This window comes from Mus pahari, chromosome 12, assembly GCF_900095145.1.
Source record: "Mus pahari chromosome 12, PAHARI_EIJ_v1.1, whole genome shotgun sequence".
NCBI classification, from domain to species: Eukaryota; Metazoa; Chordata; class Mammalia; order Rodentia; family Muridae; genus Mus; species Mus pahari.
Window position 1 is genome coordinate 81,899,214 of NC_034601.1, and position 18,455 is coordinate 81,917,668.

The 18,455-nt window shown below is 48.1% G+C and overlaps 1 protein-coding gene across 6 annotated transcripts in view; it reads left to right on the forward strand.

The window, feature by feature from the left end:
• Positions 1-1,563: 1,563 nt before the first annotated feature.
• Positions 1,564-18,455, forward strand: part of Eva1c (eva-1 homolog C) — a 74,259-nt gene continuing 57,367 nt past the window's right edge. For all 6 annotated transcript variants that reach the window (XM_029544583.1, XM_029544585.1, XM_021209702.2 and 3 more), the window contains exon 1: positions 1,564-2,351. In XM_029544583.1, coding sequence (XP_029400443.1) covers positions 2,192-2,351 — 160 coding nt within the window. In that variant the 5' untranslated portion in view covers positions 1,564-2,191. The remainder of the gene's footprint in view (positions 2,352-18,455) is intronic.

Genomic DNA, 18,455 nt, shown 5'->3' on the forward strand with positions numbered 1-18,455 from the left:
CCCGTCCCCAGCCTGCCTCTCACTCTCCTGTGTTCTTTCAGCTCCTCGTCTTTTGTGAGGATTCATTCACTTGGTGTGGTTGGTCCAAGGTCTTGTCTTCCCTGCTGTAGCGATGACTCCCGGGAACCAAACACCTTCTGTGTGTCTCAGGCTGTTTCACGCACACCTCCTGCATTGCCTGGTCACAGCCTGACAATATGGACACACGGGGATGCACTCAGTGTCAGAGGCATCTGGAAGCTTCTACAACCCCAACAGCACAATGCTGTCTGCCGCCATCCCTCAGGGAGCACGGTTCCCTTACCGGGTCCTCATCTTCGTGCCCTGCCAAAGAACCTGACACACCCTGGTAGGCAATCTAGATCTAGATGAGGTGATAAGATAGACATATAGTAGAGATCCGAGGTCTGCGCACTCTTTCTCCAGTGGTCTTTGTGAATTGAGCAACTTTACCTACTCTTCCAGCCTTACTTTACCCAACGTAAGACATTAATATTAAACTTATATCCCATGATTATTGAGGCTGTTTTTTTTAAAAAAAAGATTGTGTGTGTGTGTGTGTGTGTGTGTGTGTGTGTGTGTGTGTGTAGGCCAGAGTAGAGTTCGAGTTCGAGGGTCCCCTGAGAGAGACTCAGGGTGGTTGCAAGCTGCCAGCGCTGGGTGCTGGAATCTGAACTAGTATTCGCTGGAAAAGCAGCAAGTTCTATTAACCGCTGAGCCATCTCTCCAGCCCAAGGCTATTCAAACTGGATCTCTTCATACAAACACCAATATTTAGCATTTTCTTCCCATCCTCAGGATCTCAATTTGGGCGACCTAGCCCCTGAAGGATGTGTGACTGTCATCCTCCTTGAATCTAGTGGCCCAGCTCTGAGTGCCACAGGGAGGCAGAGTGTCCTCTTGTTCTGCTGGCCTGGCCTCCACGCTCTGAGCTCTGCTCCCACAGCCGGGCGGGGCTGGAAGTCTAGACCCGCCCTTGGGCCTCGTTATCTACGTTTCCGCGTCAGGCGCTGGGTGAACTTGGCAAGCCCTCCCGGCGGTGGATGGGGAACACTTTGTGCCGAGCGCCCGCCCGCCAGGCCCTCCTCCTTCCCGCCGGGCGCCGCGGGGCCTGGACGCCTGCGCTGTTCTTAGGTCTGGGGTCTCTCGAGTGCCTAGCACCTGGCCCCCGCAGCTCTGGACTCCCACTCATTGTTCCTGGTGTCATCACGGATCTATTGGTCTATGGGTGTCCAAATGCGTAGACACCGGCGTAGTCAACAGGGTCATGTAGATGCCGTGGCCCATTTTAAAACAAAGCTCAATTATAAGCGCTCAGCCGCTGTTTATTCCAGTACAGTTTCAGATCCCCGAGGACTGCTGTCAACTAGCACCCACAGGAAGCTCCATCCGGGCAAAAGGAACCTGGCTCGGAGCCTCGTGACTGGTTTGAGACTACCAGCTCGCTCAGGTCCGGACTGCTAGAGCCTCGGCAAATTTCTATGGTGGGCAGAAAGTTGAGGACCCACTCTCCCATTCAGTGCGATAAGACATACTGCGTGCTTGGTGGCTAAACATCAAGCGCTGAAGGTGGCAGAGACCGTAATGGTAATGCCTCTATCTCCGGGACCTCACCTCCCACGCCCCTTCCCACAATCTCCGCTCCCCTCTGGCCAGGACTGTACGCTGCTGCCTTGGTTCTAAAGTGCGTCACGGACGGGCACCGGCTGTGCTGCTCCACCGGCCTGGGTGAGGTTGGCGCCGGGCCAGCGCAGGCTGAGCCAGCCCCTCTTGGCCATCACCCCGCCTAGAGACACCGGCGTGGAAAGCGCTCAAGCTGCGCAGCATCGGGGTCACTGCTGGAGACGCTCTCCGTTTTGGGCTCGGCGCCCCCGATCGGCCTCGGCCATGCTCCGGAGCACGAGGTGACACCCCCTAAACTCCCTAGGCTCCCTAGGTTCATGGAGCCAGGAAGATTTCTTCTGAAGAAACTACGCCTCGGCCTCCCTGGGATCCTCGCCCCGCCCCGGGTCTCCGCCCCCTCCCCTTGGCTGGGGATCCCGGACCCGGCGGCGACCGCCTAAGAAGCTCCAGCAGCCTGGACCAGGAGGCGGCAGGGGACCAGGAGCCGGTGGCTACGGACTCGCCTCGCCATGTGACGCGGTCCTCCTGCCTACGATCCCAGCGCCCGCGCCCAGCCGCGCTGCGCATCATGCTCCTGCCGGGACACCCGCGTCCGCCTCCTGCGCCCCAATCGGCGCAGAATCAGGGCCTCCGCAGGCAGGTAGAGCCTCCGGGGCAGCTTCTGCGCCTATTCTACTGCACGGTCCTAGTGTGCTCCAAAGAGACCTCCGCGCTCACAGATTTCTCTGGTAAGAGCGCCCTTGCTCGCCTTGAGCCCGCGTTCCCCTAACTGTTGCCCAGGTGAGCGGCCTCTGCACGGGGCACTACCTGGTTGGATTAAAGTTGAAGTGTTCTCCCTAACCAGTTGTCTTGCCTCGTGGGAGCCCTTGGCATCTAGGTGGTGGTAGCAGGAAAGCCAGCCCTTATTAAGGCCGGACTTATTTCGAGTTTCTCGAGGCTCTCTCTTGACTTTTGTTAGTTTCCTGGGCATCAGCGACTCAGCCCTGACCTTTATATGTTCACTAGAGGACCCCTAAGCTGAGCCCGGTACCACGCCCAACTCTGGAAGATTGCTGTGTTCTGGACGAAAAGTTGCACTTAGCTGGCCACCCACACGATATGGGTGCGTCCCAACCAGACTCCAGGGTACCCATGTAAGGACACTAGTCCAGGGCACGTTGAACAGAAAGTCTAAGCCAGCCTTGAGGGAGGGAGCCTGGGAAGACTGGAGGTCTGGTGGAGATGCCCCCTGAGACTGATAGAAGCTGACAGAACAGAGACTATACTCAGAGGCACGACTCTCCAGCAAAAGGTGGCAGCACCCCCCCCCCCCGCAACACACACACACACACACACACACACACACACACACACGACTTTGTCCTGCCAAGTCAAAGATCAGTGTGCTCTTTGGTGGAATTCCTACCTGACCTCTGAGCAAAATATCTTAGCAAGGTGTGAGGCAAGGCTGCAGGTGGCAGTTTGTGGGGATGGTTTTTAGAACCCTTGCTCAAAGTGACAAATGTCTTTTCCACTGTAATCGCCCGGATCTCCATCTGCTCGGCATCTTTCTCCATCAACCCCAGGAAGCATCTTTACCTGCATCCTTTCTCTTGGGACCTTCCACCTAGTTCAGGCTGAGCACAGACTCTAGCAACCCACTTGCCACTGTTTTTTTCTTTTCTTTTCTTTTTCAGCATAATTGTGGTAAACAGACTCACCTGTCTGCTCTGCTCTGTTCTGCTTGTGTGACAGACTACTAGGCAAAGAAACTGGGAGTGCAGACTTGAGCTGGGTTTCTGGTTTGCTTACAGAGAATGTCATTCATTGTTAACTGAGAGCCCTTAGGTCAGAGGTTCTTTGCTTAGAATATTTAATATCAAGGCAGTGTTCTTGCCTGGCCAAGGAAGCCAAGATATGCCTATTTGGCAAGCAAACCACAGTCCTTAAAACCAAGCTGCAGAGAATCAAAACTCTGGTAAATGTGCTGAGGAAATTCATCGGGTTTTTCTAAGCACTATTGACTTTTTTCTTTTTCTGTAACAGAACTTTCATGGCTTCCAGAAACTTTCTGTGTTTGCTGATTTAAGCTATAGCGAGAGGCTTCGAGTTCAGCCACTCTCTTGCCCTGATTATTGTAAGGAAAGAATTAAAAGCTGACAACCATCCTTGCTCCCCCACATCCCCCATCCCATGACATCATTGCAACTGAACAAATATTGCTTTAGACAAATTGTAATGAAACTCCCCACCGGCAGATTATAGACTCTTAGAGTTCTTGAGGGAAGCAGTTACAGTACTAACAGTGTGTAGTTTACCACAGGAGGCTGGAAATTAATTGTGCTTAGCACCTTGACATAGAACAGATCTAATCTACAAACCAGGAGGCAGCATCCTGTGCGAAGCAGGTGCTTTGCTTCTTAATAGTGAGATTGATGGATGGCTTTTCCTGCTGTTTTCCGTGGTTTCTAAGTCTCAGAGCCAACAGCAGGTGGTGGCATTGCCAGGCCATTTCAGCCTTCCTCCTTACTCTCTAGGGACAGAAAGAAACATATGGTCCTGTCTTCCCAAACTGTAGGCCTGCTCAGGTTTAAACCCAGGTTCTATATAATGAGGGACAGGGAAAGAGCCTCCATAGTCTCAGAGAGAAAAGTTGGCCTGTTTGACTTGAAATCGCAGCTGCAGGAGCAGACGGTGCAATAATGTAGCATACAGGGAAAGCCTACACTCCCAAATGGACAGTTTGAGTGTCCAGTTGAGAGTGTTGGCCTCTTCTTGTGACTGATTTCCTGTGGCCTCAAAGGGTACTGCCTGATTTCCTGGGGACAGGCAGGCCTGATCCCTTTCGTGATTTGGCAAGTGTGTAGCCAGGGAGCAGACAGCAGGCTCTCCCCTGCAGAGCCTTACCACAATAGCCCAGGGCTAGGAGCATGTTTGACAATACAGATTCTTGTTTTCTAAATAAGAGAAACATCCAAAAGGTGTGGAAGAGAGAGGCAGTTCAGGACCCCCTGGACTTGTGAAGAAGGACAGAGAAAGTGTGTATGTGAGAGAAAGTTCCAGAAAGCAGTGGGCCCCCACCAGAGCCCCCCCCCCCGTCAGAGTCATTGAGTGCAAAGACTCACGGTTCATCCCTGCAGTTTGAGAACATTACTTATGTCCCCCTCCTTTGCAGCTTTCCCAGGCTAATGCCTGAGGCTGTCAGCTGGTGTCGTTGATTCCCCCCACCCCTAGAGATTCTACCATTAGATCGCTCCATAATCCAGAGGCTGCACGGCAGCCTGTCCTTCCCCTGCGTGCTCCTGACTTGGGCTAATCACTCCCGAGACTGCTGAGGCCCAGGCTCTCCCATACCTTCTTCTCACTGAAGATTTTGGGTTTCCTGACTGTGGTGGCCACAGAAAGACTACCATCCTTGCATTAAAAATGTATCCCAGGGTAGGCAAGATAGCTCAGAGGGTAAAGAAGCTTACTACCAAGCTTGATGGCCTGAGTTTGATGTCTGGACCCATGTGGTTGAAGGACAGTTGTCCTCTGATCTCTACATACACAGACACACTGTGGAATGTGCATATGTGCACAAACACACAAAATAAACAAATGTATACATACATACATAAATATTCTCTATATAAATATATTTATTTTTATAAATTTATATTTATAAATATAAACATGTTATATATATATACATATATACATATATACATGTATGTATATAGACACACACACACACATTCTCTCAGGGAAAACAAGAGTGCACTTTTAAAATTAGTGCCAGTGGCCCTCAGTTCCAGCCTTAAGTGCCTGACTTTTGTCCATTTTTCCTCCTTCAGATGAAGTTCTGCTCTTTATTCTAAAGCCCTCAAATACAGGAACAGGCCCAAGATGTCCAAAGTGATCCCTGATTATCTCCTTTTCCTCTCTTAGAAGGCAAACAGAAGTGTCTTTCTAACACTCTCTTACTTTGGAGAACAAAGCAGGGGGCTGGGGCGTAGGGTGGTGGGGTGCCTTTTGGAATCTCAACCATTAAAAAACAAAGCATTTGCGTACTGAGGAACTCCATCTAGTTCATGGGGCTTCTGGGTGTCTCTCTTGGAGACAGCACACAGTGCCCTTCTGCACTTAATGAGTTTCTTTCTTTCTTTCTTTCTTTCTTTCTTTCTTTCTTTCTTTCTTTCTTTCTTTCTTTCTTTCTTTCTTTCTTTCTTTCTTTTTAAAGCTTTATTTATTTATTATATGTAATTACACACATAGCTGTCTTCAGACACTCCAGAAGAGGGTTTCAGGTCTTGTTACAGATGGTTATGAGCCACCATGTGGTTGCTGGGATTTGAACTCAGGACCTTTGGAAGAGCAGTCGGGTGCTCTTATCCACTGAGCCATCTCACCAGCCCTCTTTCTTTCTTTCTTTTTGTTTTGTTTTGTTTTGTTTTGTTTTTCGAGACAGGGTTTCTCTGTATAGCCCTGGCTGTCCTGGAACTCATTTTGTAGACCAGGCTGGCCTTGAACTCAGAAATCCACCTGCCTCTGCCTCCCAAATGCTGGGATTAAAGGCGTGTGCCACCATGACCGGCGGTTTCTTTCTTTAAGTTTTACTGATCATTGTTTGTGTGTATACATGTGTGTATGTGTGCATGGTGTGTTGTGAGGGCACACAGAGGCCAAAGTGCACCTATGGAGGTCAGAGGGTAGGTTTTCTCCCCCCCACTCCAGGTTCTGGGAATCAGTGGGTCACAGTAAACACTTGAACCTTGAAGATAATCCATAGGGTAATTATATGAACTCTAACTCTCGGTCACTGTGAGACAAGTATGCTCCTTAAGATCAGGAGGAATATGGACCACCTGTCTGGGCCACTTGTTGAGCTGCTTTGCGTGTCCTTTCTCTGCTGTTTCTCTGCTGAGGACAGACTGGGAGCGGGGGTTCTTTTCATCTTAATTTCTTTCCTTTCTCTCCCATTTTCTTTCCCCTTTCTCCTTAACGAAGTTCAGAGGCTTGTGCTGGGGGCCAAGTGTGAAGAGAAAGAGAAGCCAGAGTCTTGGTTGCTACAGTGTCTACGTTTGTTTCCCCTGAGCTTTAGAAAGATGCCGCAAGCTAGAAGCAGGAGGGATGGAGATGAGCGGGAAGAGAGTTAGCTGCTCCCCACACTAGAGCTCTGCTTTTTCCTGCTGGTGATAAGTTGTACTTAGAACTAGAGCGTGTTCATCTGCTCAGGTGACCGTAACTAATTACTGCAGAATGGGTTTCATGAACACAGACATATGCTCACAGTTTGGAAGGCTGGGGTCCTGGGATAAGATTCATGGGGTAAAGACACTTGTTACAAAGCCGGATGACTTAGGTTCAACCATCTGGCCCTGCATGGTGGAGAGAACAGATTCTGCCAGTGAGTTTTCTGACCTCCACATTCTCAGATGCAGTGACACGCATGCACTTCCCCCATAAAATGTATCAAAAAATGTAAAAAAAAAAAAAAAAAAAGNAAAACAAAAAAAGGGGGGGGGCTGAAGAGGTTGCAAAGCAGTTAATAGTTCTGACTGTTGGTAATACCACCCTTTGATCCCAGCTCCCAGCACTTGGGAGGCAGAGGCAGGTAGATCTCTGAGTTCAGGGCCAGCCTGGTCTATAGAGTGAGTTCCAGGACAGCCAGGACTACATAGAGAAACCCTGTCTCAAAAAGCAAAATAAAACAAATCACACAAAGCAAAACAAAACAATCAAAAAGGAACACTGCTCTTCAGAGGGCCTGGGTTCAGTTTCCGGTACCTACATGTTGTAACGCAGTTCTAGAGCACCCAATGTACTCTGTTAGCCTCTTCAAGAGTCAGACATGCGTGTGGTACACACACATACACAAGGAAAACACATATACACATAACACTTTTCAAAAATCCCTTTTAAAGCTCTTAAAACAAATAAAATAAAAATAAAATAAATAAAGAAGCAGTTTCAGGTGGCATGCAATCAGTCTGTGACACACGTCATGTGGAATCCAACCAATAGTCCTGCCTGGGTGTTTCATGTTCCACTAGCCAGAATTTCAGGATGTGATAATGGTGGGTCTTAGAGGCCAAGTCCTGAGAAGAAGATAGGGCACACATAATTGTCCATTTTTAGGAAGCTAAATTGTCCTGTTTTGTTCCCAGACAAGCAGTGTGTAACCCTAAGTGTATAGAATGGCCTTTCTACCCAGGGATACAGTTCTAGGGGAGCTGAATGTCTGGTGTCTGGCTGCGTTCTAGGCTTTCTGATTGAACTGACCCGTAGAGTGCCAGGCACTGGGGTTTTTTAAGGGCTCTCTAGGCAGTTCCAAGGTATAGCCAGTTGAGAGGCACTATGTCAATGTCACAGGACAGAGCTACTTCCTATTCATGTATCAGTCCACCCAGAACATGGCTGAATGGGGTCCCCTTCCCCATTAGCCTAAGGTGACCCGCCAGGGATACCAGGCCTGTGTTTCCGTAGCATATCACCACCTCACAATAACAATATACATTCTCTCTCTCTCTCTCTCTCTCTCTCTCTCTCTCTCTCTCTCTCTCTCTCTCACACACACACACACACACACATGTACACACTCATTCTCAAATACATATATACACACTCACACATGTGCACACACACACACACACACACACACATGCCATCTGCATTTTATCACGCTTCAGTCACTTTACCCTTTTACCTAGGAGTTATTGTCACTTTAAAAAAAAAAAAGTTACCTTGTGAAAAGCCAGCCGGTAACCAGAAGGAAACCAAACTGAATGTCTGAAGTTGTCTGGCTCTCATGGAAAGAGAGAGGAGGAACGAGGGTCTTAAACTGCCTGTCCGTCTCCGTGGAAAGCAGCTGCACTTGAAAAATGTCCTGCTGGCCCCTCCTTCGGTAAAGAGATGTCTCAGCTCACAAGTGGGCCCCTTATTGATGGCTGTGGTCTCCCTGGTGCTGCATTGAAAAGGGCAGCCTAGCAGTGCTCCCAGGGAAGGGACAGCAAGAAGGGAGTGAGATTAATTGAGCTCAGTGTTATTTGATTTCAGCCCTGTAGCAGCTCCATGGCGAGTATTCATCTCATTTACAGACAAGAACTCAGCCTTGTACAGGGAAACTTACCCTGGATGCTCACTGGCAGAACTGGAGCTACCTCCATCACTGAACTTTGGCTAGCCTAGGGGCATGGCCTTTGATGGTGTCAAGGGAACAAGGCCAACAAAAATGTGTCTACAGTTCACCCAGCTTTTCTAGACAGCTCGTGGAGTGACACTTTCCTTCACAGCTTCTCATGACACGCATTGGAAGGAGATTGCAGTCATGGGTGACACACATGATCATCTGGTCATCTCTCAGTATCTCCTGAGCAGTGACCCCAGGACCCCCATGGACATCAAATGTTCCTTTCTGAGTAAATGACACATTGTCCGAGTGTTAACCACACAGCTCCTGTTGTGGGCTTTCAGCCATTGCTTATCATACCTAAAACAGCCAGAGCTCTATGCATATAGTTGCTATATTGTTTAGCAAATGGACCCAAGGTAAAGGAACCTGTACCAATTTAGAACAGGTACAAATTGTGTATGAGTTTGAGAGAGAGAGATAGAGAGAGAGATAGAGAGAGAGAGAGAGAGAGAGAGAGAGAGAGAGAGAGAGAGAGAGAGAGAGAATGTGTGTGTGCATGCATGTGTGCATGTGTGTGTGCATGTGTGTGTGTGTGTGTGTGTGTGTGTGTGTGTGTGTGTGTGTGTGTGTGTGTGTGTAAGAGTCTCATGTAGCTCAACTTGCCTCCAACTCACTATGGAGCTACCTGAAGATGTCACTGAGCTCCTGCTGTTCTTATCTCTGCCTCTTGAGTGCTGAAATGATCCAAGCTTGCACCACGGCAGTGAACTTCAGGTGTGCACAGGAGTAACTGAAGGCCAGGTGTGGGAGGGAACCCCTTTAATCCTAGCACTCAGGAGCAGAGGCAGACTCCTTTGAGTTTGAGGTCAGCCTGGTCTATATAGTGTGATCTGGGCCAGCCAAAGCTCCATAATGAAGAAACAAATAAAAATTAAGTCCTTTTGATCTGCAGTATGTTGAATGTCCATATGCAGTGATTCCCGTGCACAGGGAGGGCAGGTCATATTTGCTGTTTTGCCCCCCCAAAATATACTTTGTTTGTAGTTGGCATGTACATTCACAGTTGAGCAATGTATATTTTATAAATAAATATACACATATTAGAGGTGTTTTTCTAGACATTTTGATCGATAGGTCATTATTATAAAATGTGGGGATCACTGATCCCTCTCATTTTGTCAGCTTAGAACTTAGCACTCCTGAAAAGGCGTCAGTTGAAGGTTAATAAGACAGCGTCTTCCCCTGGACCATCACCCATCCCTTACCACTGCTTTGCCATTTGTGTCCAGTACTCACCTGGTTTCAGAAACCGCACACTTATCATTTGAGCTAAGGAATGGCCGAGGAAAGAAGGACAAAGGTTTTTGAACTTTTATGAATGGCGGTTACTGTTTAAATGAAGTTGGTATGTTTGTGTCTCTCGGTAAGGAAGTAGATTGCAGTAGGAGCATTGATCATGTTAAGATTGTTAAGATTGTAGCACTATGAGGAGATGCCCAGATTGGTCCAGCTGTCTATCAGTTTTGCCTACCCTCAGAAGGAGAGCCTGTTGCTGGTCCCTAGGTATGACTGACTCCAGTTAAAACTCTGGTTTAGCACATACAGCAGCCTCCTCACGTGGTCTCCTCACGTGGCCTCCCTCAGTGGCCTCCTCACGTGGCCTCCCTCAGCACAAGTGATGAGTTTCTCTGGTTTTCAGATGAGAAGCAAGTCAGAGACCTCTATCTCAGACACTATTCTGAGTTTCATGTTCATGTCTCATTTACTCCTTATAATTCTATTTTAAAATGAAGAGGTTTTAATCTAGACAGTTTTCTAATATCAAGGGAAGAAAATAACATAAATTCCAGGTGACTTAAAGTAATACCACTTCTGTAATGTTCATTTCTGATTTTACCAGAGTCAGCATTTACCTGTATTCTTATTCTATGTTGTACCTGGAAAAAAAATACATAGATGTCTCCTACGTGGAAACATTAGCAATACAAGTCACTCAAGATTCATATGAATGCCCCCTCAATACACATACAATTTAATTTAAAAGATTCATGTACGTGAGAATCTGCTGGTTGTGAGCCCACAATTGAAAATGGCATTATGGGCTGGTGAGATGGCTCAGTGGGTAAGAGCACCCGACTGCTCTTCCGAAGGTCCCGAGTTCAAATCCCAGCAACCACATGGTGGCTTATAACCATCTGTAACAAGATCTGACTCCCTCTTCTGGAGTGTCTGAAGACAGCTATAGTGTTCTTACATATAATAAATAAATAAATCTTTAAAAAAGAAAAGAAAAGAAAATGGCATTATACGAGCGATACTCAGCAGTAGCCAGAGAGCTCCCGAGAAGTGAAAGACAGAATTCCCCAAGTCAGTAAAGAACAAAGTCCATCAAGAAGAAGAATGTACAGAGGAAGGGCAGCTAAGTGTAGCTCCAGACGTGAAGAATACACTGACAGAGACGACCATCCTTATAGACAGGTCAGTGAGCAGAGATGCAGCTGAAGAGAGAAACAGTGATATGGAAATACTAGAGAAATTACTCAAGATGAAACTGGAAGGGTGGAAGGGAAAGCTCACTGGAACTAAGCTAAGGGAACACTCAGACCCCAAGTGGCTCCTCTTCCTCCCCGTCCTTCTCCTCCTCTTCCTCCTGCCCCGTCTTCTTCCTCCTCTCTGCTCCTCTTCTTCAACAAAGTCTCACTAAGTAGGTACTCATTGTGCAGGTCAGTCTTGCCTCACAGAAACCTGCCTGCATCTGCCTCCCAAGGGCTGTGATTGAAACTGTGCGCGGCCACGCCTGGCCTGCATATCGTTTTCTTAAGAGTGAAGTTCTTTTGCGTATTCTCTCTCTCTCTCTCTCTCTCTCTCTCTCTCTCTCTCTCTCTCTCTCTTTCTCTCTCCACCCCCCCAAGTACCGGGTATTAAATCCAGGACTTCACGCATGCCAGGAGGGTACTCTGCCTCCAACTAGACCTTTTGGTGACAAACTCGAGCTCTTCCACTGACGACCAGCCCAAGGCATTCACACCTCCCCCCAAGGGGAGCCTCAGTTCCAGGGGGACAACCCAATGGCAATCTTGTGGAAAAGTCTCTCAGGTTCCAGCGACGACACATGACTACCATGTAGAGCCAACCACTCTTGTCCTGTTCTCGGTTTTGATGGATTCATGGACATGCACATCATAAGGGAGGAGTTTAGGGGATAGTCAATAGAATTGCCAGGCGTCTGAAGTAACAACCAAACCACAGCTAGAACCAAGTGTTTCATTCTGTGCCATGGATAGATAATAGAATTTCCATAGGCTCTGAAGTAATAACCAAACCACAGAGCTATACATGAGTGTTTCATTCTGTGCCACAGACCTGGCAGACGACTCCACCTGTGCACAGGTTTACATGTTCATAACGCCTGACTCACACCTCCTCAACACCTGTACCCCTACAGTACTCAGGCCCCAACACCGCACCTTCTCTGCATCAACAAGTCAGAGGCTGGCGTGGCGCTTGAGGCCTGTAGTTTCAGCCCTGCTGCCAAGCTTTGCAAACACAGAGCAACGTAAGTCCAGGCAACCAGGCACCATTGAAATTCACAACTCGGGCCTCTGAATCTGAACCGTGTTTGCGAATGGTCTGATTTCATGCGTGCCTCAGATGCCCCATGAATACAAATAGCCTCATTTGGGCTCTGAGGAACAGGGAGGAGGAAATCGAAGAATGATCTCCAAAACAAATCTTCAATTCGCATGAGTATAATAGAGTGTATTCTGTCAGCATTCCTTTGATGATTACAAATGAGTTTCTTTTTCCGGGCCATGCGGGGAATAATCTGGATAAAATAACCCTTTTTGTCTGCAAAGGACCGTGTGGCGCTTACGTGTGACAGCTGTCACAGTAGCGTTTCAGAGTCTAAGGGCACTCACCGGGCCACTGAGCCATTTCCTTTCTTTCTCATGACTCAGAAAACTTTTCATGTTTGGCCACTTCTAAAATTCTCAGGCTTGAAATCATAAATCATTAATTATACTGTACTGAGGAACAAGAGACCTGTCACTGAACCCACCACTCCCCCACCCCTGCCCGTTGGATGGACGACAGGTGGAAATGTGAGCGAACGATCTTATCTGGAAAGCCAATTTGTACAGCCACTGAGGGATCTGCTTAAAGAAATGCAGACAGTGTGGCAGCCCCTTTCCATTAGAGGAAAACGGAAAGGACGTCCAGTCTTGTATGTCTCTTTGGATGTGAAATAGAAGGGACACCCATGTGTAACCCTGCTTTCAGCTTTCTGAGACTCGAATGACTAAACACTTGTTCCAAAGCAGGTGACCAAAATGATCTATGGGCAGGTCAGAGTGGAGGCAGAAACTGTCCCCAGCATAGGAAGGAGGGGGGACGCTGCAGGCCCCTCTCTGTGGAACACCACATCTGTGAGCAGAGCAGATCTTGTGGTTTCTTGGGCCTGATTTACCTCTTCCACTTCCAGGGTCAAGTTCAGAGGTCCTTGTGTTCTGAATCCCCCTTTTCCTTAAGTCAGAGTCCATGGATGTTCTGCTCTTTGAGGTAGTTTAGATAAGAAATGTCTCCTCTGGTGCACGTAGCTGAGCACCTGGACTCCGGCTGGTGGTGCTGTTTGGGAGGTTTAGGAAATGTGGCCTTGCTAGAGTAAGCATGTCACTTTCTGGTCCCCAGCTCTGCCTCACACACATCATTGAAGATGTGAGCCCTCGGTGTTCCTGCTGCCATGCCTGCAAATTGTCACCCTGCCTCCCATCAAGGTGGACTCATTTCTCTGGAACCATAAGTCGAAATAAACGGTCTGTTCCATAAGTTGATTATGCTCATAGTGTTTTACCACAGCAGCAGAAAAGTCATTGCCACACCCCTTGAAAGCATTTGAAGATCCCTGAGAGGCTGAAGGGCTCCCCTTGCCTGGGGCCTCTGTGGTGCTGGGATTCACAGCAGGTTGTTTGAGGTCCTCAGCACTCACCAAGGTGCTGCACGGTCACCGGTTGCAGCCAGTGCTTACGGTATGCAGGGAAAGTGTGCCTCCCTAGAAGTTTAATGGAAACCAGAAAGACTTTTGTGTCCAAGTGATGTTTGGCAGAGTCTGGAAGGGCACTCGTGGAACTGAGCCAAGACACCCGAGGATGCTGCTAAGCATCTTCCAACGCACAAGGTAGCTGTGGGGATGAAGAGTCACCAGTGTCCACCCCACCCCACCCCGTGTCTATTCCTTCTCTCCCCTATGACCCCTTCCGCCTTGCAGGCCCAGGAAACTGGAGCAGCGCAGTAGCCTTGTCCCTGTCCCCATTGGAACTTGAAGAAATTAAAACCGTTAACATTTTTGTTTTACATTATTTACTTATTACTGGGATCTTTCTACCCTATGGGTTCCTGGGATCGAACTCAGGTCACCAGATTTGGTTGCAGGTGCCTTTATCTGCTAAGCCATTTTTCTGGCTCTTAAAACATTTGGATGGAGAGTTCTAATACACTGTCATGGCCTGTGTCCTGAAGCCCAGCTTGCCTTCTTAGACCAGGGGACCTTTCAGGTCCTCCACAGGGGGAATGGAGAGCCTTCTGTGAGGGTGTTTCTCCATTTTGTCTATGGGGATTTTACTCAGCCCCCCACCCCAAACCCCTTCCTTCCCTCTGAGGGACTGGCTTAAGCCTTTTCCCCACCTCATCCAAACGCAACCATTTGCCGCAAGCAGGAGTCAGCTGCGGTCCTGTGCTGCAGAGATATCCAGGCTTGAAGCCTCTGCTTGCTCAGAGCAAGGAGGAGTTTGCAGCATACCTCAGCTATCTTGAAATCTCAGTGATCAATGGCATGCAGTTCCATCTGAGTCTTTAAGAGAAGAAGAGGAAGCCGTAGAAAGGGATACAGGTCTGCTTTCCCCTGGAGTCTCCTTGTGGGCTTCCTTCCTCGTTCCCCTTCCTCGTTCCCTCCTGTCTCACTGCCCACGACCCCACCCACCCCACCTCTTCACACCTACGTGCAGTCAGCCCCTGGCACTCACACACAAACAGCACTGCTTTTAGACAGCAGCATCTTTGCTGTCTGGTGGCCTGGCGCTAAGCACTAAGGGACACTGTAGGGCCCACCTTGAGTAGAGGGGAGCCCTCCACCACCTCCTACCCAGAAAGACGGCTCCTGCTTTCAGACCACGCTCAGCCCTGTCACTTCTTTTGTAGACAAGTCACAACGCTACCCAAAATATTTCCTTCTGCCAGACACTGAAAATCTACTATTGTTTCAGAGAGAGAGAAAGAGAGAGAGAGAGAGAGAGAGAGAGAGAGAGAGAGAGAGAGAGAGAGAGAGAGAGAGCCACTGGCAGGAACGGGTGTGTAGTATATTTGCACAGTTCCATGACTCAGTCCATCTGAATTTCCAAGTATTTTAAGAGCTTTGTCCAAAGAGGGGGGAAAGGTCTATTGTATGGTTCTTGGCACGGAGGAAAAAGCAAGCCTGTCAGAACTGTTTCAGACTTGATTTTCAAGTGGCTGATGTAAGAATGCCGTCCGGCAGTCAGGGGTCTTTTAGGGCCCGGTAACTTAAGTTTTCAGAACCAACTCATCTTGGGATTGAAACTTCTCATGTTAATAAAAAAGCATTGTGTCCTTAGACAAAGATGAGGATGTTTTTAGATGCATGTGGCTTACTGGGCAAAAGGAAACACACATTTGAGTGTGTGTCCAGTGGATATTTATATTTATGTAGTGTAGCTCCCTCTCAGCAACCATCCTCAGACCACAGACCCTGAGGATACTCACATTTCTTCTGCAGTGTATCACAGGCTTTCCACGTAACCTGCACACACACACACACACACACACACACACACACACACACACACACACATGTCTATTTACAGATTATTCGACAGCACGTAATGCAATGGAATGCTGCAAATAGCCGCCATACTGTATTATGTGGAAAACCAGTCTGTAATATTCAGTTCAGACACTATTCACCCCCCCCCCCCGAGTGTTTGCCCTGCACGGTTGGTTGAACCCATGAGTGTGGGATCCATGGTTACAGAAGGCTGGCTGCATATATTTTCAGAGTTGGGTCTTTATACTTTATACTTTGATTCTCCCTCAATGACATTGGAAGTTGCCGGCCCTGCGCTTCCCTGATGCCTTGTAATTTCAGTGTCCACTTCTGGATATAGACATCATAGACATAAACAAGACAAACCTGGTGTGAAAACGAGCTCTTTATTTACATCTCTGGATTGGAATAGTGAGTGACTAGTGATTGTTTTCAGTGTGTGTACATTTGTGAGTACATACGTAGCCTCTCTCTGCTTTACCTTTTATTGCTGGTAACTGCTATGTACAAAGAAATGGCACGTCACGCTCAGCCTCGGGTCCCTCTGAGCCATGAGGAACTGATCACATGCTGGCTGGGGAATCTTGTCACATCGGGGCTGGGAACCTATCCTTGTGATGGGGGTGGAGGGGGCGTCTCTCTCTCTCTCTCTCTCTCTCTCTCTCTCTCTCTCTCTCTCTCTCTCTCCCCCCCCCTCTCTCTCTCTCTCCTCACTTGAGCCTTCCATCTAGAGCCACCTGTTCCTAGCAAAACAACTTGGACATCCTTCTTCCTGGTTTCCAGAAAGTTCCTTATTGCTCCATGGAGGTTTTTACTTTGTTTCTACAATAGGAAATGTAACGTGGTGTAATATGGAGAACCCATGGTACACCAAGAATTGCTCCAGACTGATTCTCAGATAGAAGAAGACCTTGGACAAGATGAGGGTGTGGAAGGAGACACGACACACACACAGCCCCCCTGGCTGAGGTCATTTACTGCCAGACAGGCCTGACCACAAGAAATGCCTCAGGCCACTACTCCTATGTGAACAGATAAATATGATGGAACCTGTATCTTTAGAAGACATTCAGTGATGATCTACTGATCCTATAGCCTTCTCTGGAACCCTGTGGAACTTTCTGGAATGTGACTTATTACTGACGAAAGCGTAGTCTATGCCATTTACATTCACAGCCCCATGCACCTTCTTTCCAGTGAGAAGGTAAATTATTAGGCAGGGCTGAGGCAGACTGATGTACGAATGGAGAGTTTTACTTTAAAGAACGTTAAGTGTTTGTGATTCAGCCTCACAGACTGGGATGAAATTGCAGTGTTCGAAGGCAAGTTGTGCATTAGTATAATTATCATCATTATTACTATTCGAGCAGGCAGTGAGAAGGGAGCTCTAGCTGACCCTGTGTGAACTTCAGCGAACTGTCGGCAAGCGCGAACTTGCTATCGTTATGGAGGGCAGAGGACCACAGGGGCATTCCGCAGTACAGTCGCAGCCTTGGCGAGATTCATCACCCACTAAACCCTTTATCAAAGCTAGATTTTAATAAAGCCATCACTAAGGAAACCATATGTTAGAAATGTAGCCAGCTAGCAGAGATACAGTACAATCTGTTTATGGAAAATTAGATGTTATAATGACTGCTACAGGCAAAGTAAAAGAAGGATAAACATTCACAGTAAATGTCATTTAACTCTGTATATGTAAAATATAGTCATCTCAAAATGTATTGCGTACCATGTATCAGGTAGCGCCGTGCATGCTCGAGCGGCACACATGGGAAGGTCAGAGGGTGACTTCTATGGTAGTCCCTGCCTTCACAAGGGTCTTTCTAGTTGTCTGTGGCCCTGTACACCAGGCTAATTGGCCCACAAGCTTCCTGGGAAGTCTTCTGTCTCTATGCTATAGAACTACTGGGATTACCAACACGTGCAACTTTTCTCGGCTTTGACATGGCTTCTGGGATCCAAACTCTGGCCTGCATGCCTCCCCAGAAAGCACAGAACCTCTTGACCTATCTCCCTGTGATGCCTCTCTAGGATTTCTGTAACCAAGAATAGCCTTTACCATCTATAACACTGGCATTTGCGACTGTCCCCTAGAGTCCCCTGTGCTGACAGCTGTTGTCTCCCCGTCACCCTGAAGAGAACAGTGTTTGATTAGGACTGGGAACGGCTCTTAAAGTTTCAAGAAGCATTATCAGCCATTTTCCTTAGACTGGAACCGTTTCGTTTAAGAAGCATTGAAGAAGAGGAGAAGGGAAGACGGTTCCAGAAGTTGAGGTTTTGGGTTTGGGGAGAGCGAGTGAGGAGTCGGCCTCTGATTCTTTGTGGCTTTGCTGAGGGCTGTACTGTGCCCACAGAGTTCACTGCTTACCTTAATTAAAATAATTATTACTTAACTTACCTACTATGCACGTGTGCACACATGTATCCAGAGGTCAACCTTGGGCACTGTTTCTCAGGAAACATCACCTTAGTTTTCCTGTTTTGGTTTTGTTTTTTTGTTTTTTGTTTTTGGGGTGTGTGTGTGTGTGTGTGTGTGTGTGTGTGTTGCTCATTTTGTTCTTGAGACTATTTCTTTCTGTGGGAGCTGGGACTTGCCAGTTTGGTTTTAGGGTGTCTGACCACAGAGCCTTCTGCCTCTGCTTCCTCAGTGCTGGAACTGCCAGCACGTGCTACCTGCCTGGCTTTCCCACAGTGTTTCGTGTGGGTGCGGGAGAGCAAGCTCAGGTCCTCACATCAGCCTGGCGAGCTCTCACAGCTCTCTTTCAATGTCTTTAGTCCTCTCAGGAAGCATAGCAGCCCCCTCTTTCTGAGTCTTGCCTCACCCCACAGCTCCAGCCATCTCTTCCTCTGGGAATAATGGCTTCCGGATCCAAGGAAGATTTCTGTTAAGGTGATGTATGA